Source organism: Pezoporus occidentalis, unplaced genomic scaffold, assembly GCF_034315485.1.
Source record: "Pezoporus occidentalis ecotype Australia unplaced genomic scaffold, CSIRO_AGI_Poc_V1 ctg68, whole genome shotgun sequence".
In the NCBI taxonomy this organism is placed as follows: domain Eukaryota; kingdom Metazoa; phylum Chordata; class Aves; order Psittaciformes; family Psittacidae; genus Pezoporus; species Pezoporus occidentalis.
In genome coordinates, this window is record NW_026916030.1 from 325826 (window position 1) to 347730 (window position 21905).

The window sequence follows — 21905 nt, forward strand, 5'->3', positions numbered from 1 at the left end:
CGCTGGGGCCCCACCACCAAAACCGGGGCGGGCACTGCATGTTCCACACCCCAGGCTCCACTCCCTAAGGGTGCTGACTACCACTGGAAGCGGCAGAGCTTGGTGCTTAAACTTGCTCTGAGCTTTGGAGCCACAATGGAGCATTTTGCCAGAGCAGGAGCTGAAGCTGCAGCTGTGACCGGGATGGAGACAAATCTGTGCTTGTGGAGATGGGAAAAAACCACCTGGAACCCCCTGGGTAAAGCCAACAGTTTCACAGTGCGGAACAGCCCTGCAGCAGGCCCAGCATCCACCGTGCGAGTGTCCTTGGGCCTCTGGCCCCTTCCCTCCACAACCCCAGAGTGCTCCCACCCCAGCTCCGGGTCCCCTGGGCACAGCCAGGGCAGCTGACACTTCTGGAGCAGGGACTGAGGCAGGATGGGACCAGCGGGATGGCAGCGTTGGAGGTACAGCTGTATTAACAGCACTTAGCTTAAAAAATCCATTTCCAGACAGCGTGAAACTACATTTTGAGGGAAAGAGTTTCCAGCAAATACAAAATTTGAAACCACTTCAGTTGCAGTCGAGCAAAACATTGTTTTCAGGCCACTTAACCCAAGGAAAAGAATTATTGCTTTAGTGGTACTGCTTCATTTAGAAAACAGAGCAACAACATCTTAGGACTTTTTGGCATCCCTTCCTCATCTTCCCCAATCATTTGACCTAATTTTGGTTGATGAGTTCGCTGCAGGCAATTCCCCGGCTCCCCCAGCAGACCCTGTAGCCACCTGGGGCAACGGGGGCCGGGAATTCAGCCAGCAGCTTCCAATGGCATCTTCCTCTCCCACTGCAGCTGCAGCCCCGCTCGCCGGCCCCGCGCTCAGTAGATGCCCTTCACTCGCTGGTTGTCTGGGTCGAACGGGGACCTGGTGTGTGCCTGTGCAGGGTAGGGCACCCCCATCCGCTCCAGCTCGTAGCTGCCGCTCCGCACGAAATCCAGTGAGACCTGCAAGGCCGAGCCATGGAGAACACCCCAAGAGGTGCCGTGAGACCCCCGTGGGCACCAGTCCCCATGGGCAGCATCCCAGCTCCAACACTGGGCCAGCTCCCACAGAAACCCAGCTCTGCTGCCCCAGGAGGGTGCACAGGGAGGAGGGAAACGGGTTGTTAAAAGCACTCAGCTAAAACCAGTCAAAACCAATGCACTATTTTGTTTTTCAGGAGGTTGTTTTTGGTTTTTCTGTGTATTTGCTCACTGGCACCTGGTGCAAAGTGCACTTAGAGCCAGGCTGTGGGAGCTCATTGCCAGAGGGGCCACCTTTACACCCCACACAGTCAGCCCTGGCTGCAGGAGGGGAGTGTGGTGGCAGCCAGGATGTCACCACTTGATGTGATGGGTGAGAGCTGAGCCCACGGGGTCACCCAGTGCTGGAAACTGTCAGTAATTCATCATCACAGATTGTTTGTTTCCCTCCTCCCTGCTTCACCCCCTGTACCTCTTGTGCTCCTGTGACTCTCTAGCCCCGATGCTGCAGACACGTCCCATCATGGAGCCCTGTCCCCAGAGCCAGGGAGATCACACCTGGTCACTGAAGGGCCATATCCTTGGGAAGGATACTAATGGGCTTACAAGCAGCACAGCAAGGTGCTGAGCACTGTGCTGGGGGCTGCAAGGAGGGAGAGGTGGGTATGACCGGGAGAGTGAGAGTAACACGGAAAGGAGAGAGTGGGAAAGGGAAGGAACATTTAGGGCACAACATTCGCCATAAGGAGAAAAGATCCCTTCAGGGTGTGAGGGGGCAACTGGAACACAAAACTACTTGACCTGGGAATCTTCCAGTGATGCCAGATTGAAAATCAAGGCAAGAGGATGAAAGCGAAAGCACAAGCACATGCACTGCTCTTGGCTTGCAACAGGGAGGGTCTCTGGGGACATCATCCGCAGCCTTCTGTCCCCACGAGTTCCCTGGCCTCTGTGTATAGCATGCTGCTTAATGAGGGCATCTGATCTACTACCCAGGAGAGCCAGGGTTAATTAAGAGCCTGCTGCACGCCTATTGGCCACTGCTCTGTGTGGCATAAGTTAATTCACCTCTGCAATTACTTGGCTGCAATTAACTGAGCAGCACTTGAGCTGGAGACCGACCCTGCCATCGAGCCGCAGCATCGCTTGGCATCCAACAGGCCTGTGCGGGTGGCTTCAAATCCAAACCAGTGCTACGTCCTCCTGGGGTCTGCACTCACCGGGCCCCCCGCCGGGTCACGGATGTAGCCGTAGGCGATGGTTTTGTCAATGGCAAATCCAAAGTCCGCCCGCCGGATGTGGCCGACCACCTCCCCGTTCCGCCAGACCGCCTCCAGGCCGAACATCGGCACCTTCCTGCAAGGAGAGGGCAGAGCTGCCCTCAGCAAACCCCACGTCAGGACCCCACGGAGCACAGGGATCTGAGGAGTCCGGACCCCACGTGCCAGGGCTCCCAACGCCCGCAGGTTCCTGAACCTCCCTGCGCTGATCCCAGCCCGACTTGCAAAACCTCCTGTTGATGCGGGTGAAACCAGATAAACCCACTCCCTGTCACACTGCTTCCAGCTCCCATTAAACATCCGGCAGGGAATTTGCGGTGGGATTTAAATTAGAGACAGAATTAGAGCGTGGAAAGCAGCTGAGCCAGCCTGCAGCGGAGCTCCACGTGTGTGCCCAGGCACAGGGTGACTGGGGATAGCTGAAGGTGCTCATCCTGGGGCACCCAGTGGTACTCACTCCTCGGTGGTGAAGCAGACAAGCCGGCGGAAGATGCCCTTGGCTTTCTGAGCCTCCACAGCCTCCCGGCCCAGGAAGGGGATGCTGGACTTGAGCTTGCAGGTGAAGGCTAAGCCTGCTTCCAGAGGGGTATCGTCGGGGCGCAGGTCTGCGTGCCAGTGCCTGTACCCTGCAGAGAGCAAGCATGGGTCCACAGTCTCTCCCTGCCATGGCAGCAAGCCCAGGGCGAGCAGCATCAGGAGATCAAGACATCACCCCTGCCTCTTGGACACCCCTGTGGCCCTCAATTCACTTGGCCCTTGACAAAGCTACCTCAAGAGGAGCCCATACTGGTGAAGTCTCACCAAGGAGCACTGGGACCAGTAGCATCTCTGCCAGTAGCTACCAGAGCTCTGGTCTCACACCAACCCACCCCTGAAGCTGGGAAAAGCCCATCTGGTCCCTGGCCAGAGGCAAGGCAGTGAGCACTGCGGCAAGGAAACCAAGAAACCTTTCTCGATGCTGAGGCTATCGATGGCCCTGTAGCCAGCGTTGGCGATGCGGTGCCGGGCACCCGCCTGCATCACCGCCTGGTAAACCTTCACGCAGTCTGCCCGGGGCACGTGCAGCTCCCAGCCCAGCTCCCCGACGAAGGACAGCCTCATGGCACGGACCTGCGAAAGGCAAGAGGTCAACACTGCTGCGATGGAGCCGGGCTCTGCAGCACAGAGAGGCTGCCGAGCCGCATGCTGCCTCCGTGGAGGAACGCTGGCTTGTCCAGGAGCACCCTGCTCTGGGGGACGGCCTTTCCCTGCTCTCCCTGAGCTTCTCATCTCTGACTGCCTGAACTTGGTACCTCAAACCCAACTCTTCCCAGTAACCAGCAGAGATGGCCTGCGGGTGGAGGTGGCCGTGTTCAGCATCCTCCGGCTACTGACCCCAGGGCTGCCAGAGCCAGAGGGCTGGGCTTAGCTGTGGTGTTCTATTTCCACCTGGGCTGGGGTTACCTGTGATGCTCCATCTCCACAGGGGCTGGGGTTAGAGGTGATGCTCCATCTCCACCCAGGCTGGGATTAGCTGTGATGCTCCAGCTCCAGCCAGGTTTTGCCTCCCTCTACTGACCCATCAACACCAGAAGAAAGCCTGTGTGCACTCCCAGCCCTGCACCTCCCCAGATCAGCCCATCAGAGGGGGAGGCCAATCCCCAGCAGGACTGTCCTGCTGTGGGGTACTTTGTGGCTGCTGTCCTCTGGGGATGACCCCACTTGGGGTGGTGTTCTCAGAGCACAGCACCCAAAGGCCTTGCTCTCCCACCCTGGGGGGATGCTCAGGGTCCCCCCAGTGGAGGCTGTGTCCCAAAGTGTTGTTTCTCTGCTGTCAGATCAGCTCCAAAAAAGCATGAAGCTCCAAAGAGGAATGAGCAGATCAGCACAGGGGACTCAGTGCTTCTCAGGGGAAGCCTCATCCAGGGAGACATGCCTGCCTGCCTGCCTGCAGACCTCTGGGCCATGCTCAGATCACCCTGCCTGTGCTCATGCCCCTTCTCACCGTGCTTGACTGCACCCTCCTGTTGTCCCTACTGAAACAGTCTGCATCTCCAAAGCTTTCCAGGCCACTTGGGGCCACCCCAGCTCAGACACCTTCCCTGGAGATGGCCTTTGAGTCTGAGTTGTGTTTCCCTCTGCTGCATTCCTTTGGATTTCTCCACCCCTGCGGATCATCCCTTCAGATGCACATCAACTGCAAATGCATACCTCACTTTGGGAGAGAGAGTAACTCAAGCTTCACACTAGATTGTGATCTCCAGACCTACCAAAGCAGTTTCCATCTGGGAACAGACTTCCAGGCTGCTTCTGTCCTGCCCACACTGGCTCCAGGTTTCTCTGGGACAGAGGCTGCATCTTGCCCTTTGCTGAGCTCTTACTGCAACCAGGAGCTGGTGTCAGCTCTGCTCTCTAACCCCAGGTACAAACAACAACAGGCAGTGACAGGCACGAGAAGTACCAAAGGGCTGCCCAGGCTCCCTGTTGTGAGGATGGCCACAGGCACTGGCTGAGGACCCAAACCCATCCTTGTCTTCCCCAGCACCCATGGGCTTTACCAGTGCTACAGAACTAATGTCCTCAAGCAGAATTCAGGGCAGGTTTTAAGACGCCTCAACCTTTACAGTGGAAGTGGAGAGGAGGAAGGAATGCCACAGGGATGGGGAATTTACTCCAAGCTTCCTTACAAGCTGTGAGCCACCCTTCGGTCCCCACAGCGAAGCACAAAGGCTGGCAATCACTTTGCGAGGTGCACAGGCACAAGGGGTGGGGAGGAGCTTTTCACTCCATACAAAGGTGTCATCGAATTAGGGAGCAGCCAGCGCTGAAGGCGCTGCAGCCGGCTGCCATCCTCATCCCGGCGGGAGATGCTCTGGGATTGACAGGCTCCTCCCTGACTCATTGACCCTGCCCGCGGCTCACAGCCGGGGCTCTTCCTGAAGCGCGCTTTACTTTCAGGAGCAAGTTACTCCTGAGAGAAGCTGCCTCAACCCACTCTGCTCCGAGCATCCCATCGAGAGCGGCAAGGCGGAGCAGGGCTCCAGAGAAAGTGGGAATCCTTGGGAAAACTGGGGTGCCAGTCATTAACTTTGCCAGGCTGGGTTGGGGTGCCCCATGTGTGCACCCCAGGCAGGAATGCGAACCCCACCACAGAGGCCAAGGGGGATGCTGAGGGCTGGGCTCAGTCCTTCCTGCTGGCCTCCTGCTGAATTCCCCTGGGAACAGGTTTTTCTGTTAGATTTCAAGCGGAGCTATGCAATAGCATCAATTCCTGGGCTTTTGAGCAGCAATTCAAAAGCATTTTAAGTATCTAGAAAATGAAAACCTGAACTTCACCCTGTATCCAGCAGTGAAATTCAAAGGGAGACCTTTCACTGCTGCTCAATACAATGAGAGTCGCTATATATAAACTCACAAACCAGTCGGTAATTTCCAGAGTCATTAGCTCTGCTGGAGCTCTCCTTTCACTCCAGCTGATTTTGTTCCACTACTGAGTTAATGCATGAAAATCTCAGTGATAACTTTTTAAAGATGCTGGGTTCAGTTTAACGCCTCTGGAAAGCAATAATGTCAGGAAGGTGCCAGCTCACTGTCCTGAGAACCCTCTGACGCCAGCGTGGGATGGATTCTCCTGTGCCCGCTGTGCAGCGGGGGCTGCTCCCAAAGGGTGGCCCAGCAGCAAGCAGGGACCCCCAGTCCAGTGCCCTCGCACACCCCTCGGGCTGCTCTCCTGAGAGCCAGGGCATTCACACTCCCAAGCACCCACACGATGTCTACAGCGAGTTCCAGCTGGATTATTTTGTATAAACTTCAAGTGAAATGCAAATAAACTGATCATGCTCCGGAAAAGGGAGCATTCACACACCTTTCCCAGGGAGTCAGGAGGTTATTATGGGATGTTACCAGCTTGCCACAGGCATGTCGGGGAGGACGTGGGGAGGGTTACAGCTCACTGGCAGAGGCTGAAATGCATGTGTTGGACAACCTGCAACAGTGGATTGGGTGACACTGGTCACACTGTGGGGTTTTGGCACCCGGAGCACAGGGCGCACTGATGGGGCTGGTTTGGAGGATTAATGTGACTTGGGCAAACCCTGTGTCTTAGTTAAACCACTCTAAACCCTCACTAGGCTCCTACTTACAAATCAAGAAGCCTTGGTAGGGGGGCAGGAGCCAGCAGCATCCCCCCCTTCCTTGACTCTTCCCAGGCTCACGAGCTGACAGTGGTGCTGCTTTCCACCACCACCCCAAAGAGCTTCCATCCCCTTGCTCCAGCTCTGAGGAGCTTAGCCCAAGGTGTCAGCATGGAGCATTAGCATTTCTGTGCTTTTCTTGCATAACCACTGACGTGAGCCTGAAGCCTGGGCAAATGCAGGATGATCTGTGCTTGCACAGGAAGCTTAAGGCTGTCAGACTTCTCCTGTGATCAAACACAGCAGCTCCACAGGCTGCCCAGCCCTCGCTGCCAGTACTTGACATGCTTCACTTTACATCGCCCCTGTGGTTTATGAAGAAAGTTTCTAGAGTGTCAGAGAAATTTCTCTATCACCAGAGCTGACCCCTGGGCTGTGAGAGGCGTCTCTTGTCCCTCCAACATCACTGCAAAGCCACAAGTCACCACGTCCCTTTCCTGAGCTGAGCCTGGGCTCTGACACCACTGGGTGGCTGGGGGAGCAAGGGGCACCAGGCAGGCAACTGGGGGAAAGCCCTGCTCCCACCATGGCTTTTGGCCTTTTCTAACCAAAAAAAAACAACAAAACCTCCTGGCTGCCCACTGAGCCCTGTGGAGGCAGGCAGCTCCCCAGCAGGATGCTCAGGCTGGCGGCGGGCACCAGCAAACAGAGCTCCTGGGAAGCTCAAAGGCCATCCCCATCCTACCGTGCACCCTGCGGCCGTGACGAGCTTGTGCGTGGAGAAGGGAAAAGCCTCGTTGCTGAGGTCGGTGTCCAGCACTTCCTGGAGGACAACGCGGCTGTGGGGAAACAGCAAACGGCCGTGGTGACGGATGCAGCTCCCAGCCTGCTCTCAGAGCTGGCACTAAATGTGCTTTGTCTTGTTGGCAAGCCAAAGGCGTCCCCCCAGAGCGGAGCTGACGTGGGTGACATGGTGCTGTGAGAGCCTCAAAAGAAATGCCACTTCCCCAGCAAATGGAGTGTTCCTCCAGTCAGAGCATCGCCTGCTGTCATGGGGCTCACACCCACCCCTGCCTGACACAGGAACCTCCATCTGAGGCGTCCCTCCATCCATCTCTGCATCCTTCCATCCATCCCTCCCACTCTCCATGGTCAGGGTGCAAGGAAGGGCCCACAGCACTCCTCACCTGAGGGGGCCCTGGATGCTCATCATGCCCAGCTCCTCCGAGCAGTCAAGGAGCTTGCACTGGAGCTTCATGTCCTGCAGCACAGCAGTGATGTGTGACCAGTTGTGCTGAGCCACAGCCCCACCGATAGCCAGGTAGTAGCCATCCCCTGGAAGACACCCCCCCGGCAGCCTTTCAGGCTTGAGAACGTGGGGCTTGGGGGTGGTGCCCAGCTCAGCTCAGGGCTAGTTTTGCTCTCCAGAGGCTGAGCTGAATCTCTGAGCCCCTCTCACTTGCACTGCCTGGGGGGACTGCCATGAAAGGAGGGTTAAATTGTGATGGGGCAAAGGAGGGCTTTGGGCTCTGCTAACGTCCATGCTGCCTTTTGTGGGACTCAGCACAGTGAAAAACAAACGACCATTAAAACCTGGAAGAAGAAAAGGTAAAAGAGGCTGTCTGAGCCCTGGAGGTGCCTCTGTGTGTCTGAGCAGCACAGGAAGAGAAAAAATTCTTTGTCCATTGAGACCAACGGCAAAAGCATCCGTTCTTTTGTCCCAATACAGAATGAAAGCCAAAGCGTGGAGGGAGCTGGGAAATGCCCCTGGGAGCAGGGAGGGCAGCAGCGACTGGGCCATAACCAGTGCAGGGGCTGCTCTGTGTATGAGGAGGAATTTCATCTCATCAGTAATCCTAGGTGGAAAAATCCCCAGGGATGGAGTTTGAGAGCTGATTACTATGGAATCAATCTTCCCCCTGTCTCTCCTGCCACTACAGAATTTCTCTCTGATAGCCTGTCACAATGACAGCAAGTGCAGCCACCCACTGTAATTGGAAAAATAGACTTTGCTGCAATTAAACTCCTCCATCGCCCGACAGACCTGCAGCCCTGCCATCCGCTTCCACCGCCCTCTGCCCCCGCCAGCGCCCAGACAAGAGCGATGCGGGGCTCTCTCACGGGGAGGGAATTGCTCACCAGTACCCGACCACCCCAGGCTGAAGATACTGAGGTCACCCCTGCACCACCCCGGCCCTGTGCCTGCACCCGCTGCTGGGCTGGACCCTTCCAAGCAGCAAATCTGAAGGTGCCGGTGCATGGGGACAGGGCCCTGTGGCCACCCGAGTGAGAACCTCTCTTGATGGCTGCTGGAGCTGAGCTCAGCACCCTCCTCCTCCTCTGCTGCTGCTGCCTAATGCCATTTCTGCCCTCTGGGCTGGCTGCTCTGCGCCGCTTCAATTCCTCTTTATTGCAGCTGATAAGGACGTGGGGAGAGGTCAGAGCTGCCAGCCAGGGCTGGACAAACCCAATAACACCGATGAGCAGAGCAGGGCCCCGGGGGATAATCTGGTTACAGGGACCAAGAGGCAGAGGTGGGAGAAGCAGGCGGCTGCCGTTAGGTAAATGTGATCACCCCGAGTGTGGCGGGGATGGAGGAGATGCTGGACCGAGCCTGCCACCACGGCTGCTGGGACTGGAGAGGTCTCTGTGGAAGGCTGGGAGCTGAGCTGCAGGCACGTAACCCCCGGCAGCGATCCCACAGCGGTGCAGAAACACCCGCATCCAGCATGGCCTTGCTCAGGGCTTTTACCTTCAAAGGAGGGGGCCAGGGGGGAGGCCGGGGCCCCGGGGCTGATGCGGCTGACGGTCAGGTCGCTCTCCACGCCGCCGCGCCGGTTCAGCATGCAGGTGTACACGGTGGAGCCTGCGGGAAGAGACCGGCACCGCTGCCATCAGCCAGCCCCGGAACAGAGCCACGGGGAGAGGAAGGTTTGTGCTCATCCTGACATCATGGGCATGCCCTGACCGACCCTGAATGTCTCGGCACCAGGAGGGGGAGAGGAGTGATGCCCTTTCCCTTGGGCCTTGCATGAGGAGCTGAAGCTACATCCTTAGAAATGCCATAAGCTGCTGCCCAGCCCCAGAGATGAGGACAGCTTCTCCCTGTGCAAACAGCAGCTGCAGAGGGTTGTACTTGATTTACTTCATGCATCACATCTCCAGCTGTGAGCCACAGCCGGAGCCAGAGGGACAGACACCCCCCACCCTTCACCCCCCAGCTCAGAGCACTTTGCCCCTGTGTAAATGAGAGCAGAATCTCGCCTCTGGTGAATGCAAGGAAAGCAGTCACTTCCACACCCTTCCATGCCCTCCACAATACAGCGCTTGAAAGAAAAGCCAGTTTGGGTTGGTTTGGGGTACGATGTGACCGCCCGGGGCAGAGCCGGTACCTGGTGCTCTGCTCACATCAGCAGTGAAGAGCCAGTTTGCTGCTTTTGTTGCTTCAGGACCAACGAGGTAGAATTTCCCAAAGTAAGACATGTCGAAGAGCGCCAGGGCGTTTCTGCACGTTAAGCATTCGGTCTTGATCTGCAGTTAGAGCAAACGCTGCTGCAGCTGAGCCACATCCTCACTCCACGAGAGGAGATGCACATTAGAAGATGCGCGTTAAGACCAGGCACTCGCCCAGTCCCTTCAAAGGCTCCAAAACACGCCTGGAAAACCAGGTTTTAAACGGAGCAAGCCTGAGAGGCCATCCTGTATGCAAAGATCCCACTCCTTACCTCACTTACACAGTGACAGTTATCAATAATAACGGTTAAACTTTAGCACATGGGGTTTTCCCCCCAAAGCTAGTTGCAATTCATTAAGAAAGCAGCAGTGAAATTCCCATGGCCTCTCTGCTGAGGTTTCCAAGCAGAGGCCATGCGCTTCTCTCAATCTTTTTGGAACATTTTCCCCAGTTTTGGGCAAAGCTTGCTGCTTCCCTCCCACTGAGCCTCACCAACTCCATCTAAGGCAGGGCTGTGGCAGGGGTTCTTCTGCCTCTAAACCCCGGCTCCAGATGCGCCCAGCAGCCTTGGCTTCCTCCCTGCACTTACAATGTCATGGTGGGGGGGGAAGTCGAAGGTGTACTCGTCCCCCAGCAGCCGGTTGTAGGTGTAGTCCCTATGGCGCTGCCGGCCGTACGCGCCATAGTAGTCGTAATCCAGGACCTGGGGGACAGGGAGGATGGGGACAGCGAGGAAGATGATGTGAGGCTGAAGCCAAGGGGCTGCTCAGATCACGTGCACCCTATGCCAGGAGATGAATGGGCTTGTGCTGCACCTGCCCATGGCAAAGGGTCCCCTCCCCGGCACCCCTGCCCACTACTCTTCTCGAGACATAGAAGTGGGATCAGTGCCTGTCCTCTGGGGGTGTTGCAGGCAGATGCTGTCTGTTGTGGAGGAACAGGCGGACACACACACTGTGCACACACGGATCTCCCTCTCACTGCTGTTACACTGAGTTAAAGCCCAACAGCTTTTCTGGACCCGTTTGGGGGACATGGCACTGCTTGCAGCATGTCACACACCCTGCACACACAGGATGCATCCTACACATGCCACGAACAGCCAGCACCCTCCAGGTTGAACACAGGCCACAAATACCCCCAAAAACATGTGCCATGAACACCCTGAATAGCACACGGTGCTCACCGGGGCTGCCCCCCCAGGGCTGAACCAGCCAGGCCTCTCCCAGCCATGCCGCTCCTGGAAAACGCAGCCCTGTCGCAGCAGCTCCTGCAAGAGCAAAGCCAGAGAAATGGGAACAAATGGTTAAAAGAAGCCTTATCCCTGCTCTCTGAGCGGCCCAGGCTGCCCTCCCCAAGACCTGGCTTGTGACCCCTTGGCTTTGGCTATGAGCAGCCACAATCAGCTCTGCAGTTTGCCTTTCAAAGCAGTGGCAAACCCAGACTGCCTGTGAATTGCCTGGGTTTTTTGTCCCCAGGAAGGTGTTTGCCTCAACAGCCAGGATGGGGCTCAGCGTGCACCTCACCAGGGCGCACGGTGCAGGCATTACTGTCCGAGGCGCTAAATCCAGAGCGGAAGACTCTCCCCAGTGTTTACAAGAGTAATTATACAGTAACATTTAAGATTTATACATCAACCTTCTCATCCCTCCTCTGTGCTCTCAGGAAAATCTCTCTGCCCGCAATTAATTAGGGATCCATTAAGATATTTTTGTTTGGTGCCTCTGTTCGGAAAAGAATAGATTTTGTTGAGCGTTTCAGAAGTGATTCAGTGCCTATTTATAAAACACAGCGCATGTTCTGGAGCTGCATGTATAAATACCAGGCTGTCAGTCAAATGGGCATCGCTTATTAGACAGGCTATTATGAAATAAATTGCATCCTCAGTGTCAGAAAACAACTGAGCTGTCAAGCAAACACCGGGGGCCGGCAGGAGGGATGTCTGCTCTACCGCTGGAGCCTCTGCTCTCCATCGGGAGGGGAGCGGAGCGGTGGGGTGTGAATTGGCGACAAGCAGGAATAGGCTTGAGGAAAGTGGCTGCTCCTTGCCAGGGGATGTGGGACAAGGCACCAGCCCCGGGTCACCCCGAGCACCTCGGGAGTGCTGGGTGCTTGGGGGGCTCTGGACTGCACAGCTGCAGCACTGCGGGTGCAGGAGAACACTGGAAACGGGAGGTTTTATCTCAAGTGCTGCATCTCGAAAGCATTCACCTACAGAGGCGTGTACCAGGAAGCGGCTGGCCGAGGCAGAGCAGAAGCCAGCCCTGGCTGGCAGCTCCAGGGAGCACGACCAGCCCGGACTCAGGGGGTGCCAGCAAAGGGTCCCTACAGAGGCACTGCTGCTCCCCGCTTCCCACAGCCCTCCTCATGGCCCAGCCTCGCTCTGCACTGTGAGTGGGGAGCATCCAGCATCCCACAGCCCTCACACCAGACAGGCAGTGAATGGAATAAGCCTCTGAGGGATGCAGCTGCAGCCTCTCCTGGCCACCTCTTTTATGCTGCAGGGTCTCCCATCACTGCTTGCACAGCAGCCCTGGCTGGGGCCCGGGTCGTACCTCGTGCAGTGGGTCCTTCCTCACGTTGCGCCCCGCCAGCGGCTCGTCATGGGGGAAGACGACGGAGTAGTTCTTGGCGTAGGACTCATGGCTCCGCTCCCGGATCCAGCGGTTGTTGTTGGTGAGGGAGCGGTGAAACCTCCTGGAGGCAGGGAGAGGTCCGGATGAGCCCTCCAGCTCCCAGGCTGCCTCCTCAGCGTGGCCCTCTTGGCCAGACCCGGATGCGGACGGAGCTGCTGTGGTGCAAACCAGCAGTTCCTGCACCCTGGCCATGGCTGGGAGAGCAGAGGAACCGCGGGGGCTTGGGGCTGGCCGTGCCGCAGCGCTGCCCCTCGGAGCCGGGCCCCACTGCGCTCCCCAGCCCTGCTCCAGGCACATCAACCCAGAGCAATCGGGAGCAGAAACCAGCGCTGCCGGGGCACGGGAAACAGAAAAAGAGAAAACTTGATGTTAGTTCTGCTCCACTTCAGCAAGGGGCTGGCCCCAGAGAGCAGCTCACACAGAGCCAGGTTTAAACCCAGCCCTGACCAGAGAAAGAGCCTTGGACTTCCCTCACATTTTTCATCCAGTTCTCCTCAGGTTGAAATATAAATAAAACCCAAAGCATTTTAAATCTGTTCTGACATATTTTCATCTTTCAAATAGAAAAGCTCCTTGAAAGAATGTGCCAGCTCAGCACACACTCAGGTTGTTATTACCAGAGACCTATAACTCATGGAGAGCAGCCCCAGGCACCAGTGGCACCTTTCCCAGGGCTGGAGAAAGGGAGCCTGGAGCTGGCCAAGGCAAGGCAGAAGCCATCTCTAAGGCCTTTTAAAACGGCACTTTCAGCCTCCCCTCCGGGGGGTGCAGAGCAGAAGCACCAGGGAGGGTGCTGCAGCAGCATGAGTGATGCTTCCAAAGCCATGACCAGAGCATCCCCTGATCCCATCTGCCCTGTCAGCCCCAGCCCCTTCCCCGATGAGCTGAGCTGCTGACAGAGGCAAGAGGAGCAGCAGCTGCCAGATGAAATATTTACAAGCGGGTGTTTTGAGAGGATAAATATTTAAATGTGCAGAAAAGGGAGTTATTTAAAGAGGAGCTTAGTAATCGTCACCGAAAGAAAAACCGGGACTGACACCAGCCTGATGATGGGGCAGATGGGATATGGGGATGCTTGGCTAATCCAGACACATCTCCTGCTGATTTCTGCACTGACTCCCCTCTCCTCCCAGTCCGAGTCAATGGGGTGTTTACCAGCTTTACCACTCAAGCAATATGATTTTAAAGGCTTTGTCCCTGACAAGGTGGTTGCTGTCTCTAGCAGCCCTGTAAGAAAGCCCAAACCCAATCAAGTATAATCAAGCAAGTCAAAAGCAATTACAGAGCCAGCAACATCTGTACAGCCAAAGCTCTGTCGTGCTGGGAGGGGGGGAACTAATCTTTCTCCTATAAATATTGTCACCCCCAATTATTAACTTAGAGGATTAGGCACAGTGCTAATTGAACAACAACAAAACCCAAATGTAATTACCCTGTCCTTTCCCATCACTGCAATCTCTTCGTGTCTGAGGGAAGCTGTTTGCATAGAAGCGGAATGAGGCAAATGAGATAAACCCCACGTGTAAATTCATTAAAGCCATTGAGCATAATTGATTCCAGCTCCTTGGAGGACACAGGCTGCGGCACAGATGCTGCCCAGACACCCACTCCTAATGGCAGCATCCAGCCTCGAAACCCATCCCCAGGGACCACCCAAGGATGAGGGACATGAGCGATGGAGCACGTGGGACCTGGGGCAGCTGGGGTGACCTGCCTGATGTCGTAGCCATACATGTCCTTCTCCGGCCGCCCATGGATGATCCAGTGAGCCAGCTCCCGCCCGCAGCCACCTCCCAGCATCATCCCTGGGGGAAGAAGCAAGGACCAAGCTGAGGCCAGGAGGCCAACTCAGCTGTGGGTACCAGGCTCTGCCAGGAATATGATGCCCACAGGGGTGCCCGAAGTGTGATCCCTCCAACTCTCTTACCAGCACTGTTGAAGCCACAGCCAAGGAAGAACCCTCGGACTTCTGGGGCTTCCCCCATGAGTGGCTTGTGGTCGGCTGTGAACGACTCTGCAAGACAGAGGGGATGTGCCAGGACAGGCGCTCTGGGGACACTCAAACAGCAGCTCCTCTGCAGCACTGCACCACCTGTCCCTGCAGGGTGAGCACCCGAGGCTCAGGGTAGCTGTGCCCCCCACTCACTGCACACCAGCACTGTGAGGAGAGCACCTTGGTGATAGGGTTAAGACTAAAAACCTGTGCAGCAGAATGAATCCCCAGCTAGAAGTGCGTGAGGTACTGCAGTGGCTGAAGCAGCCTCTTTATACCTCCCAGTCCCCCAGTGAAGAGAGCTGCAGGGACCTGTTTGCTGCCTCTTCAGCAGCTGGGCTGTACTTCATGATGATGACCGTCTGTCACCTTCATTGGTTTCTGCTGGGAACTTCCATGAATCTGAGCTACTTTATTCAGCTGAGAGATGGCTGCTGATGCTGCCCAAGGCCCCTGCCCTAACCACGGCCCATGGTGCAGCTGCTGCTCCCTACAGGGTTTTCAACCATGATCCCTGTGCAAATCCCAGCTAGGAGGGACAGGGCAGAGCCCTGGAAGAGGTGTGCAATCCTCCTCCCTGTTTCACAGGGGGTCATCCATCCATGTCAAAGGAAGGAGGGAAGGCATCTCCCACCCAGCAGTGCCCGGCAGTTTCCCAGGAGTGCTGTGCTCAGGAGAAGGCAAGAGCAGAGCGGAAAGAATATTCCCATCTTGATGCCACCCCTCGGGAGATGACACCATTGCAGCCAGGCCACAGGCACTCTGTGTTCAGTTGTCTTCTCCCTGGGTTATGAAGTTCCCCCTTTGCCTCCAGCAGGATCCTTGGAGCAATGCAGCCACCCTGATGCCACTGCAGCTCCATTACCTGGCCCACAGACAGTGGATTTAATGCCTGTTTTCTCCAGCACTGGAACTCTGTTGATGGCACCTTCAATGTGTTTCATGAAAACATCCCAGTCCAGGTCAAAGAGGCCAAAAGCAAATTTTTCAGATACCTGAAGATGGGAAACAGGAGTCAGGACACAAACTAGAACACAGCTGATGGCCTAAGAACCTCTTGTCTCTAGCAGCCTTGGAGACTGTAGGAAATCAAGGCTGCTTTGCAGGCTCTGGTTTCTTTGGGGTTTTGTGAACAGCCCAGACGAGCCAAAGGTCTGCAGTGAGCCCAAATTCAGACACCTGGATAAGGGATGATGCAGCAGGGCAGGGACCAGACGGTGGCCTCTACATCTCCCCAGCCCAGCCTCTGCATCTCGTATCTCTGCCACCACAGACCCAAAGGGGAGATGCTCTCCCACGCATGGTACCGCAGGCGCCGGGGCTGAGGCACACACGCCTGCGCACAGCCTCCGAGGTGGGTTCCCTGGAAACCTGCCTCGCTCCCCCGGAAAACCTCCCGGCACCGCTCACCTCCTCCCAGAAGATGGGGTTTGACTCATATCCACCCACAGACAGGGCATCGCCTTGGAGACGGAGATAGACCGAGGCGTCGTGATCGCGAACGTTCGGCATGTTCTGAGAAACAGGGAGGGGGAGTGAGAGGGGCCGAGAGCCGCAGGGAGACCCCAACATCACCCACTGCACCCAGCGGGGCTGAGCGGGATGAGCTGGGGCTTGGGGCAGAGGGTCCGGACCTGTGGCCATGACATGCCAAGGATGGGAGCAGCGGTGGCTCTGCGGAGGTTCCCTCAGTCCTGAAATCTGGATGCCCGCATTGTCCCAGGAAGAAGGCACCCAGGTCAAAACCCGGCCAAGTCACGGGCAGTGGCTTAACCAGGCACCCGAGCTCAAGCCAGGTCTTGCACAAATCCTGCCTCATCAGGAGCTGTTGAACCACAGCACTGCGGGCAGGAGTTGTGCTGTGGCCTCAGTGCAGGGCAGCAGCTGCTCCTCCATGGCACCCACAGCGCTGGGAATGCTCAGGGGGAGCGGGAGCCCCTTTGGTTGATCCCAGCTGGGAAGCATCACTGCTCTGCCCCCCAGCCCTGCAGAGGCTGCTGCAGCAAACACAAGGGCAGCAGTGCGCAAAGAATCAGGGATTTGTTCTTGTGAATAATGGATAGAGAAGCACTCAGATAGTGTGGAAGTACTGGTGTAAGGCCTGCTGCGAGTCATGTTGACAAATGGGATTAAGTGGATTGAGCAGAGGTACTGGGGTCTGCAATATGCAGCCTCTTCTCTGCAAAGTCCTCACCGTGTCTGTCACAGCAAGTGACTGGGTGCAAATATCATGGGCACCAGCACTTTGGAAAATGAGGCCTCTTGGACTGAAAAGTCAGACACAGACTGTGTCAGAAGGATGGAAACTGAATGTGTCACCCTCAAAGCCCTGGTGCCTGAGTGAATGAAGCGTCCTTTGGCTCCTGAACAATTCTCCATAGCCAAAGAACAGGGACAGGCTTCTTGGGACAGCTTTGAAACGCACAGAGAACTTCACCTCTGCCTGCCAGGGACTGCGGCTCATTCAGAAAGTGTCTGGCATCTTTATGAATGCTGCCATCAGATAGCAGACACACCAGGGACCTGATAACAATTCTACTGAGACTGAAAAAGAAAAGAGGCAATTATCCTGCTCATCATGACGTTGGTAAGTACTAAATGTGACTCTATTACGGGCAGCGCAATAGTCCTGCTAGGAGCAGAAGCTGCTGTGTGCGCACTTCCCTGGGTGCAGAGCCCAACCTGTGTTGCAGGCAGGATTTTGGGAGGTTCCCACAGGTTTTGGGATCCATGGGGGTCATCCCTGCCTGGTCCCACTGCATGCAGGGGCAGCAGCCAGCACTGTGCCCGGAGCACAGCGGGGACCTGCAGCGTGCGGGACTCACCTGAATGCCCTCGATGCGCTCGGTCACCACGTAGGCGTGATGCATCCCCACCAGAGGCACTTGCACCCCCGCCAGGCGGCCCAGTGCTGGTGCCCAGACCCCTGCAGAGAGCAGCCGGTGCTGAGCACCCCTGGGACCCCCATGGGAGCTGCGGATCACACCCGAGGGAACAGGGACTGGGGCAGAACCCCTGGACACAGAGCCCCCCCCGCCCTGCAGTCCCCGTCCCCACCTGCTGAGCGCCCCGTACCTGCGCAGTTCACCACGCAGGGGGTCTGGATGGTGCCGTGCGCCGTCTCCACCGCGTGCACCCTCCTCACCCCGAAATCGTCAGCTCTGACCTGGATGCCGGTGACCGGGCAGTTCTCGATGATCTGGGGCAGAGGAAGGGCAGCAGAGTCGCAGCAGCATCACAAGGGCTTCAGGACATCAGCTCACCTGATACCCAGCCCCTCCACCAGTCTGGAAAGGTGAATCTGAGCAGTGGTCTGGCAAGGGCCCTTTCCAACAGCTATTGCTGTTAGTGCTGATACCAACATACCCCTCCCCAGCTGCGGACTTAAACCACTGCTCTGTGCCCCAGCACTTGCCCAGGGTGTTATTTACCTCCACATGAGCAAAGCAACACACCAAGGACAGGCTGGCGGTCCCTGCCTTAAGGAATAGATTGTGTTACCTGACTCTAAAACCTCCGCTCTTTAAAGGAACCTGCCCTGGGCATTGCCTCACCTTGCTCCTAAAGGTTCTTTTCATCCTGTATTTCCCCTGGATCTTACGGTTCCTGCCAGCTTTGTCACTGTGACCCAAACAGCCACCAAAGCCACACAGGACAACACCCTTCTTGGGCAAAGACCTGATGCTGCAGGAGCAGCTCTGCTCCAGTGGGAAAGAGGGAAGATGGGGAAGGCAGAGGATAATAACATCTCCTCCCAGGGTCAACAGGCATTAATTGCTAATTAGGAACTACCGTAGCGCCTCTGGCAGCTGCTGCTCTGGCAAGAGTCGAGCAGGTACCAGCGGGATCCATGGTGCCATCCTTGGGGACATACAGCGTGCCGTACAGGTCTTCAATGTTCATCAGTGGGTACAGGTCCTTGGTCTGCGATGGGGTCAGCACGTAGGACTCAACTCCGTACACCTTCCCCAGCTGCCAACCGGACAGAAAACCAGGAGCTCAAGCAGGCAGCCACACAAAGCCGCAGCCTTTGCTCATCCCTTGCTGTTGGAGGAAGAGACTCCCTAGGATGTGTTTCTCTCTCAGATGAGACAGTTGCTGCCCGAGGGAAGCCCTAAATCCAACATGAGATGGTCTCCACAGATTTCAGGGAATATGGTCCCACATTCAATGCAAGCTGACTGCGCAGCTGGAGGAATGATGCTGCCACTATCTGAAGGGGTAAAAATCCACGGTGGATTTGATTTTGCCTATTTGCCAGCATTTTGCCTGTTTCAAGCAGCCTCACAGAGCCAGGAGGCTGGCCCAGAATCCCACCCGGCTGGGGGACACACCGAGGGGCTACTCCCTACCGACATGAGCCTCTTGTACTCATCAAGGCGCTGTTTGTTGGAGGCGATGAAGAGGCCCCCGTTCTGCACCCAGCCCGTGTGCAGCCCCGTCTCCGCCGGCAGCTCCCGGCTGACCACGTCCCGCGTGTGCGCCAGCAGCTCCACTTCCACGTCGCTGGGACGCAGCTGCCACAGCAGACCTGGGGACACGGGACACGGGTGGGACCGCGGCTCCGACACCTCCGTCACCCGGCGGGATGCTGACGGGACCACCCATCCCGCGGGGAACGGGTCGCCCTGACGGGGCTCTCGCTCCATCTCGTGGCGATGTGGGAGCGCTGCAAATCATGGTCTGCTCGTGGGAGAAGGCTCAGTGAGACCTCAGGGCAGCTCCGCTGTCGGAAGGGGCTCCAGGAAACCTGGAGGGGCTTTGGACAAGGGCCTGTAGGGACAGGCCAAGGGGAATGGCTTTAACCTGCCAGAGGGGAGACTGAGATGAGCTCTGAGGCAGAAGCTCTTCCCTGGGAGGGTGCTGAGGCGCTGGCACAGGGTGCCCAGAGAAGCTGTGGCTGCCCCATCCCTGGCAGTGCTCAAGGCCGGGTTGGACACAGGGGCTTGGAGCAAGCTGCTCTAGTGGAAGGGGTCCCTGTCTGTGGCAGGGGCTGGAACTGGGTGAGTTTTAAGGTCCCTTCCAACCCAAACCAGTCTGGAATTAAATTAATGGGAAAAAGGGGGTTTTATGGAGCAGATGACCCCCAAAAGGACAAAACCTCCAAAAGCCAATTGGCTTGTTGAATTAAAAAAAGCCTGGGAATAACCTTTTTCCTTTTCCCTATGGCCATATAAAACTACAAGGAAAATTGAAAAAAAGAAAACCTGGGGGACGTTTTCTCAAGAAAAAGTTGTGTCAAATGAAAACCCAGAAACCCTGAAATTCACCACAATGAAAGCTCCTCCAGCACCTCCAGAGCTGCGCCACAGACACACTCCACGGACACCAGCACATCCCAAAGCATCCCCGTGCCCGCTGAACCCCGCCGTGCCCCCCCCTCACCGGCAGTGTGCCAGGTGGTGCCCGAGGTCAGGCGGTCCCGCTCCAGCAGCACCACGCTGGTGACACCCTGCTTGGCCAGGTGGTAGGTGGTCTGACAGCCCAGGCTGCCCCCCCCGACCACCACCACCTCTGCGGCGCGCGGCGGGGGCCGGCTGGGCCCCCTGCTCCCGGAGCCCTCCTCCTGCAGCGTCTTCTCGTACGGGACGCTCTTCCTGGCCGTGGGACCGGTCGCGCTGCCGCGGGCCCGGGGGCTCCTCCATGGGGCGGGCAGGCGGGGGGCGGCCGCCCGCCAGGCGCAGCTCAGGTACCACATGTCCTGCAAAGACACCTCGGTGGCACCGCGGGTGCTGTGCCAGGCTCCGAGCAGCTCCCAGCCACGGAGCGAACGCCGGGGCTCGGCCCTGGGACCCCGCTCCAGCAGGGACACGGGATCCCGGTGGCACACGTGGGCAGCTCCAAACACCCTTCAGGGGGGCCCCGCTTAAAAAGGGGTTGGAAATGCTCAGGGCGCGGCGACGCCTGCGCTCGCTCACGCCTGCAGGAGCTGCTGCTTTTCTCCCCCCTGCATTCAGGAGCTGTGTGACCACAATGAAGGCACATTTTTGTCCCTGTCAGACGAGGGCGGTGCAAGAGCTGCTGGCGGGGGACGGGGTCGGATCCTGCCTGCAGGCACCCCCGTTCCCGCGGGTGTGCCTCGGGGTTTGCTCCCGGGGTGCAGAGGGGGTCTCAGCCCAGCACCAGCCCCGTCGCACAGACCATGGACGGGGGCTCCCGGAGCTCCCCCCACCGAGACCCTGCTCGCTGCCAGGCGGCCTCCGAGCCTCCCGCTGTCCCTGTGGAGCTCTGAGCTCCAGCTTGGAATTCCCGCGACACCGCAGCGGCTGCTCGGACACCCCGCGGCCGTTCCCACCACCCCACTCACCAGCGAGGCGCGCTCCGGGCCGGCCCTCCCTGCCGCGGGGCCCCTGCTTCTGCCTTCCTCCGATGCTCTCCTCCTCCTCTTCCGTGCGCAGCTGCCCCTTCGGCCCCTGCTGCAAGAAACATTAACCAACACCGGGGGCGAGCAGAGCCAGCCCAGGCGGCCGGGAAGCGGGGGTTTACGTCCCTCTTACCCCTTCTTGTGGCTCTGCTGCTTCCCAACAAAGGATAAAGTCAGGCAGAAGAGAGAAATTCAAAACAGGGCGGAAACCAGCGCTTTTCTGCCCGGCTCCGTGCCCAGCAGGGAACAAACAGCCCGGCCAGGGCCAGTGGGACCCGTCAGCTGGCTGCCAGAAAGCAAACACGGTGAGAAAAGCACCATCTGACCCTCTGACAGCTTTCCCAGCAGTTACGTTGTCAGAGCAGAACTAAACTCGATTCACACGTTTGCTAAGGCAGCCCCGGGAGCTCAACGTGAGGGTGGGAACACCAAAACCGTGAATTTAGAGTGGGCAGGAAAACAAACGTTTCATTTAGATCTCGCAGCCTGCAGGTCTATTGTTCCTCCAACCCAGGACTCACCCCTGGAATTAGGGCCTGTTTGGGCAGGATACGCTGCAAAGGCGGCTCCGGAGGACTCTGGTATCTCGGGATGCAGAGGCCGGGGTGGAGCCGGCGGTTGGAGGGGCCGGGGCTGAGCACCGTGTCCCAGCAGCATCGAGCGCCCCTGGCTCAGGGAGCCCCCAGCAGCCAAGGGATGGTGCTTTGGGGAATCCCAACATTCAACAGCACCGTGACCCCGGGAACAGCCCTCAGTGCTCCCCACAACCCCGAGCCCCTGTTCTGGGATACCCAGCCTGCATCCAAATCCCCCAGCTTGGGAAGGGTTTGAACAGCAGTGGAGGGGCTCCTTGTTCCAGCATTAGCCTCTATCTACATCAGTATTTCTCTCCCTCCCAAAGATAAAATCAGTGCCTAAGTTTCAAAGCAAGAGCCCCAGTACCTCCAGGCTTCTCCATGGACTAATTGCACAAAATAAACCACAGAGATGCAAACAAATCTATCCTCCTGTTTGCAGTGGGGTGTTTCTGTTTGACAGGCCAGAACCATTTCATCAGCATGCA

General features: G+C 57.3%; 1 protein-coding gene across 2 annotated transcripts; it reads right to left on the reverse strand.

Annotated features, from left to right (window-relative positions):
• Positions 1-551: 551 nt before the first annotated feature.
• SARDH (sarcosine dehydrogenase) lies at positions 552-21340 on the reverse strand. 2 transcript variants are annotated; one of them, XM_062641223.1, is made up of 22 exons: positions 20976-21340; positions 20786-20891; positions 19864-20179; positions 18831-19009; positions 18271-18450; positions 17554-17677; positions 17304-17404; positions 15889-15993; positions 15344-15473; positions 14413-14499; positions 14200-14290; positions 12405-12546; positions 11036-11119; positions 10439-10552; positions 9788-9926; positions 9148-9261; positions 7583-7730; positions 7141-7234; positions 3231-3393; positions 2741-2909; positions 2224-2359; positions 552-985 (listed from the first exon to the last, which is right to left on the reverse strand). In XM_062641223.1, exons 3-22 carry the CDS (start codon positions 20174-20176, stop codon positions 860-862), a joined length of 2739 nt encoding a protein of 912 aa, XP_062497207.1. In that variant the 5' UTR covers positions 20177-20179; positions 20786-20891; positions 20976-21340; the 3' UTR covers positions 552-859. The 2 variants fall into 2 exon arrangements, with proteins under 2 accessions (XP_062497207.1, XP_062497206.1); XM_062641222.1 differs by having other exon boundaries at positions 20786-20894.
• Positions 21341-21905: the final 565 nt, after the last annotated feature.